This window comes from Thermobia domestica, chromosome 14 (genome assembly GCF_964235325.1).
Source record: "Thermobia domestica chromosome 14, izTheDome1.hap1.1, whole genome shotgun sequence".
In the NCBI taxonomy this organism is placed as follows: Eukaryota; Metazoa; Arthropoda; class Insecta; order Zygentoma; family Lepismatidae; genus Thermobia; species Thermobia domestica.
The window spans coordinates 82,818,194-82,831,659 of NC_137467.1; the positions used below are offsets into that span (position 1 = coordinate 82,818,194).

Here is a 13,466-nt window from a genome sequence, read left to right on the forward strand (position 1 = left end):
GTATTTTTGGTGGAAGTCCCTACATCAAACCTTTTTGTAAAAACAGAAGGTTTTGAATATTTCTGAAGGTTTTACAGAATGTTTGTTGTTATACGTACATGTTTGTTCTCTTTGGTACGAATAAAATTTTATTTTGAAGAGAATGATCTGCAGAGCCCTTTCTGGAATATCTGTTATTAGATGTTGTTGACTTGAGTTTAGAGTCCCGTTCAGTTGCGAGTCTATATGAGATGTGGTTGCTAGTTTCGTTTCAATTATGTTTATACTTAGTTTCGGATGTTATATTATTTCTATATTTTATTAATGGACAAAAATCTAGAACACCCTTACTTTTGATCTAGAATCATACTTGTAGCTTTATGTTATTACTACCTTAGAAAAAATAAGGAAAAAATTAACAGAACGAAGCCATCTGTAAAACTCTAATACTGCATTAAATAGCTGTCTCTTCGACAAAAGTAAAATAAAAAAGTGTACTTAGTAAAGATTCGAACATTTATCAGTTGGAATTTGTAGTTAGAACATTACTCACTACGCCATTTACCCACATGCTACGTTTCTGCTATAAATTTTAAACATACACAACTGGTTTTTGTTTCTGTTGTGTGAAATTTATTATGTAATAGTTGTTCCCGTCTCTTTTAGCCTAGCAGGCATAACCGTGGGACGTAAAATTCAAAGGTTTCATTTCATTTCATTTTTTAATAGTTTTCTCTGTTTTCTGCTTGTTACACTATTTGTATTTCGTATTCTGTAAAATGCATTTGGAAACATAATATATTTTGTTGTTTTAACAGGATCCACAGCTTTAAAGATTTTAATAAGGTTTTTTTTTTTTTTTTTTTTTTTAACATTATTAAGCGAACTGATTTTCTCGTATTTGTAATTGCTTCAAGGGACAAGAAATGCTAACCTGCGAGAAACATGCATTTTCTTTTGTGACAGATAATGCAAATAAATGTAATGCAATACATAGATTATAAATATTTTCTTTAAGTTATATACGAATTACGCAAGGATCCATTCTATCCTTCATTATATTAAAATGGCTTGGGTAGCGTTATTTGTTTACTCCTTATTATCTTTTATAACGATAATTTTTCCTGTTATGATCAGAGATGAAGTGGGTCGGTGGGTCAGAGTGGGTCATGATGGGTGGTGGGTCAGAGTGGGTCCCGGTGGGTCGTGGGTCAGAGTGGGTCACGGTGAGTCGTGGGTCACGGTGGGTGAAGGGTCATGGGTCGTGGGTCACGGTGGGTGAAGGGTCATGGGTCGTGGGTCACGGTGGGTGGTGGGTCAGTGGGTCGTGGGTCACGGTGGGTGGTGGGACAAGTTTTCATTGACCCACACCAACTCTGGATGATTACGTATGTAGAGAGCTCTGTATGTCTTAGTTACGTATGAAATTCATTTAGCCTTTTTTCTTCTTTCTTTCGTTTCAGATGCTTCTATACATTTGTGATTTGTTTCGCACTTGTGGCCACGGTCTGCGATGTCACGTGCAGTTGTTACTGTAAGAAAGGTAAGGAAATCACATATTGAAATAGTTTTAAATTCAGAAAAAATAAAATAAAAGAAATTGTTCGTCAGCTTGAAAGTGTATCTAATTATTATTTTATTTCTTACATAGCAAACATAATAAAATTGGAAATGTTATAAAGGAGTTCAAAGAACGTTAAGATTGAAATATAGATACCAGCTTCCCTTGGAAAAATCTAGACGAGATAATTAGTAATTGGTTGGCTTTACTAATTGAAAATGATTCGTGTAATGATTAAAAATATCTCTATGGCCTATGAAACCAGACCCGCAACCAATTACAGAAGTTTGGGGAGAAGTATAAATATGTAGGGAGGCATAAGTAGCTAAATATTCTAAACCGCTCTACATTATTAATAATTAGCCATATCTTGTACGTGCGTTGTAACCATAGTTAGAGTTTCTGCAGCTAAAAACAGGATACCTCAAAATAACTATATAGAAAATAAAATTTGTGAAACGTGTGCAGTTTGAAAAGTGAAATGAAATCTTTGAATTTTACGTCCCACGGATATGCCAGCTAGGCTAAAGGAGACGGTGATGATGAGAAATGAATGAAAAGATGGAATGAAGAAAGTTGCAGGAAACGGGAGAACCCCAAGGATACCCCAACACACGGTGTTTGTCCACCATAAGGTTCACTTGGCGCGAGCTGGGATCGAACCCGGGACTCCATGCACCGGAGGTCAACGCTCTACCATTGAGCCAAAGCGGACCACTATTATGTACTTCGAAACATAAATCTGTTGGTTGCAGTCTAGCATCCCTTTCGAACACCGAAGCTATATGAGACATGGACCTACAGTTCAAATTTTAAAGCTCTCCCACCGGGGATCGAAACAAAGACTCAGAAAACAAGTGATGTTGCAGAATTAAAGTATAAATGTGTCACAATAAAATTTAATTATTGTGTTTTATACTGGCAAAAAATATGTGTTAAATACTGTCATTAGCTGATTAGTTATTGAAAGTGATTTATTAATGTTGATTACTCTAGCATACTTCCTTGAAGTCTTTTTGCATTTAGTTAGTCAGGTTTAGGCCCCTACAAACTAAGCAACTATGAAAGTTCCTGTAACTATTACAGTTCCTAAAGTTGAACCGCGTGGATAGAACACACTTAATATTCCTAGCAGTAAACATATTCTTCTCATCTGTGTAATGTGAAGAAAAAAGGCTAAAACTGTCTGTCTCATCTGTCTAGCTGAAAACTATTGCTATTATTGTTTTTTGGTCTTTAAGTTTTACGTCTCACTTTATGCCGGCTAGGCTAAAAGAGTTGAGTTGATTTTAGTTTAGCGTCCCTTTCAGCAGCGAGGCTATATGAGACGTGGACCTACTGATTAACGTGGAATCCGAACCACATGAGCTCCCGCCGAGGATCGAACCCGGGTCTCCCACGCCAAAGGCGCGTACGCTATCCACCTAGCCACGAAGGAGCTCAGGCTAGGCTAAAAGAGACGGTGATGATGAGAAATGAATTAAATGGTGGAATGAATAAAGTGAGAGAAAACGGGAGAACCCCGAGAAACTCCACGCACGCGGTACTTCTCCACCATAAACTTCACTTGGCGCGAGCTGTGATCAAACCAAGGACCCCATGTACCAGAGGTGAACGCTCTACCACTGAGCCATCGCGGCCTTGGTATTGTTGGTATTGTGTGCTGAAAATGAGAAGTGTTGTGCACAGTGGCTCACCTAGGCCGGGTCTGGAAGGCCTAGGGGCCCCATTTTTTAAGTGACAAAAATAATTGAAACTTTTATTTATAGGTATATATATTTGAAAGTTTATAGTAAACTCATGATATACCTATCAGAGTCTAGGGGTCTGGCTGGTTCCCAGTTTCTACGTTGCAAATTCGCCACTGATTGTGCAAATATTAAGTGATTCTCTAGTGCTTCTATTAAGAGGTTTTCAGGCATTTGACATATCCAGATTTTTTTCTGTAGTCACTAGTAATTCGAGCTGAAAAGTTGCTTATTAATCACTCTAAATTAGTACTCGTGTTAAAGTAAATTATAAAGATCATACAGGCTGCAATAAAAAATCGGGACAAAATGTGATATTCCTTTTTAAAAGCTGGGACAAATTTTGTATTCTCAAAACGGGATAGTCCCAATTAATCGGGACGCATGGTTTCCTTAACCATAATTCTCATTACATCCCTTCACTCTACTTCCCTACTCTAATAATAATAATAATAATAATAATAATAATAATAATAATAATAATAATAATAATAATAATAATAATAATAATAATAATAATAATAATAATTCAAATACTTTTATCTCTGTTCTGCTTATATGACTTAAATTCATAATGATCTTTGAAGATACCATTATACAAATGGTTATCATAAAACTGGAAACACCTAAAGAAAATGCAGTTTCCCTTATAAGTACCCCATGTGCGACCAACGTTATCCTGCAGAGCATCTCTGTTCTTTCATGACTGTATGCTAGTGTATGAGGGTATAGGCAGATTATTTTCGGAACAGCTATGACGTCTGGCGCGAAGCTACTCAGAGAGCCGGAACAAGGGAGGGGAAATTCTGTCACGTGATGAGTTGCGCACAGTGAAAGAGCTGTGGTCAGTATGTGTCTGAGAAGAGCGAAGTGAGGATCTGCGTTTTAGTGTTGGTGACAGTGATAGCTTCGCAGATGTTTCTTTCTCCAGCAGTGATTCCAGTGCAATATCGGACTCCGATTCTGATTTCGATAGCATAGAGTAGCTTGCATGAACAGATTTTAATATTGTGACACATATAGCACACATACAGGAAATTTGAGAACACAAGATAAGTGTATTTGGCCGTTTATTTAGTCTAATTTCGTTATGCATGCTATTTAATGACGCTTGGTAGCACATGCTAAGTTCTTGGAGAATTTCTTGGTAGCACGTGAGCTGTTAGCCACTTGTTTTCGCGCTGTTTTAGAAACGTCATGCTGTGCGACTGGATTCAGAGGTACACGTACGAATGCTCGCATCTGTTCCGAAAATAATATACTTATATAAATCTTATGGTTCTTCATGCAGTGTAACACAGTTCCGTCTGTGAAAAGGATACTTGCTTCAAAGTCAGCTCCAGAAACTAACTACAAATGTTCAATATTACAGAGGTTTGGAGACTGGGCGGGCCAGTAAAGGTGTTACACTTCAAACCACAAATTGCGCTTACAGTGTTTTTAGATTATTGAAACAGTATTAGTACAGACAAATCTGATTTGTTTTGATAATATAAAAAACTATTTTTTTCTTTGTGGTCAAAATCCAGATTTGAAGGAGTGTTATCCCCATGTGTTTTAACTTAAGTTCTATCACCAGAGTTCCTCAATCTCTTCGTTTTTTTTTTTCTTTGAAAATGTCTTGTGTATTCATTGGTGACCGCAAAGTGATTGCAACTACAATCTTATCATATCTTAGCAGTATTCCTATCCGCTGTAGAGTCACTACTGTACAGATATATCTAAACTCCCACGCATTGAAACATTGTGTTGCGATCTAAAGAAACTTGAGAATTAGGTCTAGTACAACACCATGTTCTAGGTTCGAAATAATGAATCACTAATTTCTGTATTTACAGGCAAAGGATGGAGGTTCCTCCTGGCATTTTCAATTCGGAAGAACGTACGAACTCTTCTGAGTGCAGATGTATCCATCGACGACATAACGTGTATCCATGGACTTCGAGTTATCTGTACTCTTGCACTGTATGAAGCTCATGCTATTATACCGTCCTTGTTCATTCCCTATACGGACAGAGTAAGATTAACAGAGGTAAGAGTAAAATGTGTTTTCAGATACAACCCTATGCCAATGTTCTTCAATTGATTGATCTGCAGCTATCTCAACCCCGACTCCCAATTGATTCTGAGTTTTTTACGTTCCACTTCTGAAAAATAAATTAATCTTTATTAAATCCCGTTTGTCAATGCATATAGATAATTATCTCAAAGAGGATACCAGGAATGGACAGATTGAATCAGTAAAAGCCCGTGCAGGTATATAAAAAGTTTTATTTTTAAATCTCATTAACATTGAGCTAGGACAGGTCCTGTAATCAGTGAAAATTTCTGCTGATAAACAGGGGAGAAATTCTCCCTTGGACTACGAAATTCTCCCCCGGGGCATATTTCTGATCATGCTCAACATAGATTACCATTACTTTCATTCTCAGTGTATTAGAACTCTCTTCGAGATAAATCTGAAATCACCACTGCCTATAAACCAATATATCTCAGATGTCCGTTTAGACAGCCTTCCACCCCTTCCAAATCACACCAAAATAGTCTCAAACGTTTGTGCACGCTAAATTGGCATTTGTGCACAAAGTAAGATTAAGGTATTCAAAAATTAATTTGGGGGCTGTCTAAACGACAGTCTCCACCCCTTGCCGAATAGCTGCAAAATTGTTTTAATCGATAATGCATCGTATGTGTGTTTGTGCAGGCAAAATTTTCTAAACGGGGTCGGTGTGAGGTAACTTTTTCTCTATTTATTACGAGAAATATCGAAAATAAGTTTCGTTAACAGATTTGAGGTAAGACTTATCTATAATTTTACCTATGAAAATGTATTACTTGCAATACCGTTGCGTTCATCCAATGTTTTTGGTCCAAAGACATTTTTTTTCTGTTCCTTTTTCTTTTTTCTAAGCAGATTAGAATACGGTTTTCGTTACTGCGAAAACTATGTTAAATAAAATAATTTGAGAATCTGAGAATAAATCAACTGCTTGTTTCCAAACAGGGCCGGCCAAAGCAATTTGCCGCCCCCTCTTTTCTCCATAAAGAACAAATGTTTATGCTATCCCATCATGAATAACGAAGGGGAGGGAAAAATCACTCGCACTCAGAAAGGCATAAACACTACAAATGCAATCTCGTTGTATCTGTATTGTTTTTTAAATAATAATCTGTTAGTGAAAGTTAAAGCGAACATACCTGCAGAGCAAAGATGGTAATAATTTTAATAGAATCCAATACCGAGCTTTAATCTCAATATATCAGTTTGCAATTCCAGTGAAACTAGCTCTTTTATTTTTAATTTTTGATTTTCCTGCTACATCTGTTAGAAGTTTTAAAAGAAAAAGATGTTTTCACTTTCAGTAATGAACTTGTTTGTGACAAAGGTAAGACTAGTTTTCATATCAAAACTGTGATATGTAACTAGATGGAACAGGTGTTCGCTACTGTTCAAGAATTGATTTCTTGTATTAGACAACAAACATCAAGCAATTCATGTTGGGATTTGTTTGACCATTTGCTTTAGCGCTGTCCATGTGACGTTAAACTATCGCGACCTAAACATGATTTGTGAATGTAGTATTCAAATAGAAGGTCAGCTTAGTAAATTTAACTACCATCATCATGAATTCTGTTTCCAACAAAAAATATTTATTTTTCATAACCTACTTATGACAGATTTTGTCACCTCTCGAAACTTGTCGACCCTTGGAAACGCACAAGTTGCACATATGGTACAGCCGGCCCTGTTTCCAAATATAATCTACAATAGACAGAAGTGCTTCATTATACTGTGTTAGAAATGTCTCTACAAAGTCTAGTTATCAAGATTTTGGAAGATGTTTGAGAGTAATTTTCTCAAAAATACAATCGAGATTATGTTTTTATCTTATAATATGTTACATAATTCAATTAGCTCTATAAAAGGCACGAATTATTTCGACTCGCTCACGGCCCTTGTTAGTTGCATTGTGTCTGGGCATAACTAATTCAAACCAGTCAATCCATTAAGTTCCGAAATATAGAATTCTATATGATGTTATGTTATTTAAGATCACTGATTACACTAACAATATCCTGTACATTTATTTCCCTCGTTATAGTTGGCAAATGATCCTGGAAGCACCATTTTACGAACCTCTGTTGTCTACACAGATGCATTTCTGATGTTCAGTGGCGTTTTGACAGCCTATAACTTCACAAGAGAACTAGAGAAGAAAAAGCAGATAAACGTTCTAAAAAAATATGCAGCTAGATATATTAGGTAAGTTATAAATACTGTAATTATAAAACTATCTTTTAAAAATCTTAACAGACTTCACAGGCGTAACCCATAAGTTTAAAATGTTACGAACAATAGAGATAATGTAATGTACTATGAAAGTGTTGCGAAACTTTGCAGTACAACCCCTGTGTTGTTATGCAACCACGCTAAAGAATGCATTTTGTCTATGAACAATCGTTATTAACTTAGCATCTGTTGACGTGTATCACAGTCTAGTTCCAACTACTACAATCAGATCCTAAAGAAATTTATGTGGAACCATTAGGAAGGTACACTCTTTCAAACAAATATTGTTTCTCGCTTTCTGAATTGGAGTTTGATATATCTTAATTCCGATATTCTCTTATTGGCTCATGCTTCAGGGTCAATACCAGAAAATTTTATTGCTCCCAGGGATAATAGAACCAGTTACCATTCACACCGAGGTCGTACACGCTAACAATGGGGGTAAATAACAGCTAAATAATAATAATAATTATTATTATTATGGAACATTTATTTTCACTTTAATGCTCTCCATTCGCACCCGCAAATGGTAAATTTGATACATATGGTAACGAGAAGAAGTTGAAAAACATTAGGAACATGGGCGCCCGAAGGGGGGCGGCAGGGGCGGGTCACCTTGGCTCACGAAAATGTATACGTAATATAGCAAACTACGTATATTAAATACCAGACGTAATATAGCAACCATGGAGATGCCCCCCCCCGTAGAAAATTTTCTTCGGGTGCCACTGATTAAGAATGTAGTATATAATTAATCTGTTGAAACCTCGAATAGGTTAAAGATGCGGGAAGTAAGTTCTTTTCTAAACTTTTTAAAGCATATCTGTGAAATGCGTGTTTTCACAAATTATATCTATAATAGACATGCAACATGAGGTAGAGTTATGTACGGGCTCGGGGTGTAAATTTTAAGTACACAACTATATTTCTCGGGCTTTTCCGGCCCTAACTTTGTAAATATACTGTAAACCTACAACGATAGTTATCGGACCATTCTTTCTGAAGAACTTTTAAAACATATTTTATTTTATAACTTGAAACGCCCACTCAACAAGTCTATCATTGTGGAATTGAGAATAAAGCTAACTATGTAGTGGAGAGAAAAACTAAAAGTAACATAAATAAATATGCTTAGCTTATCTGTGAATTAAAGTTTGAGGAGCTAGAGCAGCATTTCCCAACCAATGTGCCGCGGCACACTGGTGTGCCGTGAATGGGCCGCTGGTGTGCCGCGAGGAATCGAAAAATTATTAATTTTATAGTAATGAAATTGCAAAACGTAGGGGAAAATGTATATTTGTATTTCACATTACTATGAACCTCTACTATGAATCTACAATTTTAAGTTTCATACCAGGTTACTGTTCTGTGTATTTCTAATGTTGAAAAAAATGGTTATCATTGTTATGACCATTATTGCTTCTTTATTATTGCAGACTATTTCGTAACTTGAAAATTTAAAATATTCAATCCTTTTGACAAATTACCTACATTTGTGTTTTAAAAGTAAAAGAGATTTATTTGTTCGTCCGTTATTTAGTGATCTTCCTTCTTAGTAAAAGGTTGGATATAGTTTTTAAAAAGAAAGTGTATTTTTAAAAACCTGAGTCAAATATTTCATTGCAATTGTTTTCTATTTTTAAATTAGAATGAAAAATATGGCTAATGATTTACCATGCTAAAGAAAACCAGTGATAAAGCTTTCTTCTCTGTAAGAAAGAGATCAATAATCACAAAAAATACCACTGTGTTTTATATTTACAAAAGTGTGCCGCGAGAATCCAAGTAACATCCGTAGTGTGCCGCAAGTTGAAAAAGGCTGGGAAACGCTGAGCTAGAGTGTGGATTTCATTCTTTTTCTTCACAGCAATTGACAATGACTGCTGTGAGGACCATCTGAGTTAAGTCCAGTACACATACATCTGCATAAGAATTTATACACATTGACATTTTGTTTTAAAGACTTGAAGTATTCATGTTTCCGTTTCATGAGAATTTATATAAATGAAATGAAATGAAATGTTTAGCTTAACGTCCTACAATTATGCACCGAGGCTAAGGGAGACGGAATTTATACAGAGAGTTGATTAATTCGTGTGTCAATTTCATTTGTTCACTGTGCAAAAGTGGCGTGAGGTAAAGCCGTGCAATTTGGTGTAACTTTAGACAAAGAACATAAGTTTTGTTTCGCCATAGAAGCATGTTACTTGTACTAAAGATTGAAGAGATATAGGGTCAAAGGTCAAATTTCGATTTTTTCCTTATGGGACTGCAATGGTAAATTCTGAAAGAGCCTGAATAAACGTAAATTGAAGTGATAATAAAGAAAAAGCTGTATGGTATGATTCCATGTCGCAAGCCGACCAAATATGCGTTAATCAAGTGTCAAGGTCAGAGGTCACAGTCAGATCAATGTCATAGATCATCTTGAGAACCCATTTGAATACACTGAAAACAACGCAATGTCCGTAGCTCATGATGTCCGTGATGACCGTGACCTCTGACCTTGACACTTGATTGACGCATATTTGGTCGGCTTGCGACATGGAATCATACCATACAGCTTTTTCTTTGTTATCACTTCGATTTACGTTTTTTCAGGCTCTTTCAGAATTTGTCATTGCAATCCCATAAGGAAAAAATCGAAATTTGACCTTTGACCCTATATCTCTTCAATCTTTAGTACAAGTGGCATGCTTCTATGGCTAAACAAAACTTACGTCCTTCGTCTAAAGTTACACTAAATTGCACTGCTTTACCTCATGCCACTTTTGCACAGTGAACAAATGAAATTGACACACGAATTAATCAACCCTCTGTATATATATATATATATATATATATATATATATATATATATATATATATATATATATATATACTACAATGAGTACTTTCAGCTCATTGCTATTTTATTCTTTTATTATACACAAATCTGCTAACTGGTCGTATGTTACGAGTAAGTTAAAGATTAAATTCAGCTCCATTTGGACACAGCTGAATTCGCTTTGACGGGGTTCGCTTAAGTATTGGTTAGTCAATAGTAAACGAAACCACGTTTCAAACCCTTTGGACAGTTTAGTTTGTCAATGTTCTACCGAGAGTTCTGAACGGTACGATTCGGTTCGGTTTGAGAACTGTTCGGTTCGGTTTGGAAACGGTTCGGTTCGGTTTCGGCTAACCGTTCCAAACCGGTTTAGGTGGCAAACCGAAATCGTGGTTTACGTTTTCAGGAACCGCCCACCCCCTAAGAGGGGGTCTCTTTACCAAACACGATTATGGGATAAGAAGGTGTATATTGGGTGGCCTAGATACACGGCGTTAGCTGTCGCAATTTTTTTGATGCGGAGTGTACCACAAGTATAGCATTTATATACCTGGCTCAGTTTCGCATTCTAACAGTCATTTGTTTTTATGTCGTCACTTGAAACATATATTTGTCATGTTCTAATTAGGTGTTCTAAATTCATCTCCCACGTTTGATGCATTTGTTGCTTCTTTTTCAAAGCGATTGTGTACTAGAAGCTACAAACGCATCAACTTTATTAGATGGCAACTGTCGCCGATCATTTGAAAGTGAATATGGAAGAAAGTAAATATACACTCGTAATTTTGTTATAAAATTACATGGCGAGCAGATTTTATTTGATCCCAAGCATTATCGTCGAATATACGCCGTTGCACGTTGATTAGCCAAATTCAAAAGACCTCAATAATTAATCATTCTAGAAGCGACAATTTCTTCATCGCCTTCGTGGCCAAGTGGGAAGCAGAGCCCTGCAAACCCAGGCCCGAAGACGGCCCGGCCCGTCCCGAATGGATCTGAATTCTGTGCCCGGCTCGACCCGGCCCGGCCCGAATCTCGAGCCGGGCTCTAACCGAGCCGGGCACATTTCGGGCCGAAACGGGCCGGGCACAAATCGGGCCGAAACGGGCCGGCCCGACTCGGCCCGAACACTGTGAAAGACGGATCGGAAACTAATGTGGGCAGCCTGTGTTAATCGTAATGTGTTTGGCATAGGCGGCGATTAGGGGGGGGCAAAGGGGGGCAGTTGCCCCTGCACTTTTTTGAAGTAACCAATTAATGTATATAGTTTCATTTGGAAATGTAACGATTTTGAATGTGTTACTGATTAATAGGAAAAAATGCTGCCATATAATATTTGCTGTTGCGTGAATACGTATTGGTTGTCTTCCCGTGGAGTAAAGAAAGCTACAGTAATTGCGTTTTAATCGCCACAGAAAATAACCCTAAAAAATAACCTATTGGAGCACAATTTCAGCATACTTCCATTCCTTCTTACAAGGGCTCGATATGTTAGTGAGCCGCTTTGAAGCTAATCGAAAGATCATTATGCAAAAAAGTAGGGCCTATTTCACAAGTTATTCTTTAATTGCACAAAAATTGACAGTTCCTAAAATGTCTTTTCTTCTTTCTAAAGTAAGGAATATCGATTAAAAAGAGCGTGATAAGAAACAACTTCTACCTTTTCCATTGTTTTGTAGTGTAATATACGAGTGAAGTGTTGTGTTTAAGGATGTACGAGTGTATATACAATAAAATTTAGTAAATTGAACATAATTCTAGGTTTTAAGTTTATTTTGTATAACTGAAGTGTAGATTGATTCTAAGTATTGTTGTGTTTTGATGTGTTCCAAGAAAGTGAAAACTGCACCTAATGGCAACGAACATATTTCAAGAAGTTGCAAAAGCAAATATTTCTTTAAATGTCGTAGCATATGCTTGTAGTATTTACTGCCTTTCATTTTCTAAGAGTAATAACATACATTTAATAGCATGTGTGGAATTAAATATTAAGTTTTTCATTAATCCTCAGTTTCAATATAACTTTAGCAAAACAAGCATCATTACTCATTACTATGATTAATATTATCCTTTCTATTTATTTGTTTTGCAAATTTATTAAATAATCTGATCACACAATTTTCCAGACAGAATTTTAAGATGTTCATGAGCAAGGAATCAAATCTCTTCTTACACTTTCGTTGTTTAAGAGTACAAAGGGCTAGTATCAACTTGCTTTGTTCTTCTCAATTTACTTAATAAACTATTATATACGATATACGTTATTTTAACTGAAAATATAGTATCCTATTAGTTATACAACCTTTCGTCAAACAAAATGTTAGAAACAACCTGGAAAACTAACATTTATATACAAATATTCAGATCATGTCTTGCCCCCTCACTTTTAACGTCCAACCGCCGCCACTGGTGTTTGGGATATTAACTCTTTATTCAAGACTGTAAAGTACTGTACTTCTACTACTCTTATTACTACTACTACTGCTACTGCTATTATTATTATTATTATTATTATTATTACTTCTACTACTACAACTGCTACGAACGTCAGAGTTGACATGTCTGGTGGTACATACTTTACAATCTAAGTACAGAAAAAATCGAAGAAATACTAGTTATTATGGCCAGTCTGCGTAGTCTGGCCAGTAGAATGCATTTACATCTGGTGCTAGAGGTCGTCGGATCGATCCCTCCTCGTGTTATGTGAGCTTTGTGGTGGACAAACATCGTGAGCGTGGGAGTTTTTGGATTAGCCCGTTTTCGTCCACTGTCTTCATTCCACCAATTCATCCATCATCATCCATACGTCTTGAGCCGTAATTGCTTAAAGAACATATGAGAAAGTCAAGTCCTTGACCTACTAATTAGAATTTGTTCCGCTACCATTAGACCACGGAGACCGAAACCATGAACTGGCGTGTTCATAAGATTAGCGCAATTTGTAGTAATGTTCAATTAGCACGGCAGATTCCAAATCATATTACAAGTTCCTGTATTCTTTATAATTCGATGCTACAATAATAATAACAAAAAACAATGATCAAATAAATCACCCAGACC

At 36.4% G+C, this 13,466-nt stretch overlaps 1 protein-coding gene across 1 annotated transcript in view; it reads left to right on the top strand.

Moving 5' to 3' along the window:
• LOC145669887 (nose resistant to fluoxetine protein 6-like) overlaps positions 1 to 13,466 on the top strand; it is a 193,899-nt gene that overhangs the window by 91,782 nt on the left and 88,651 nt on the right. Inside the window, exons 5-7 of the mRNA XM_081738234.1 lie at positions 1,443 to 1,522; positions 5,127 to 5,320; positions 7,392 to 7,552. Of these exons, the coding sequence (XP_081594360.1) occupies positions 1,443 to 1,522; positions 5,127 to 5,320; positions 7,392 to 7,552 (435 nt within the window). The remainder of the gene's footprint in view (positions 1 to 1,442; positions 1,523 to 5,126; positions 5,321 to 7,391; positions 7,553 to 13,466) is intronic.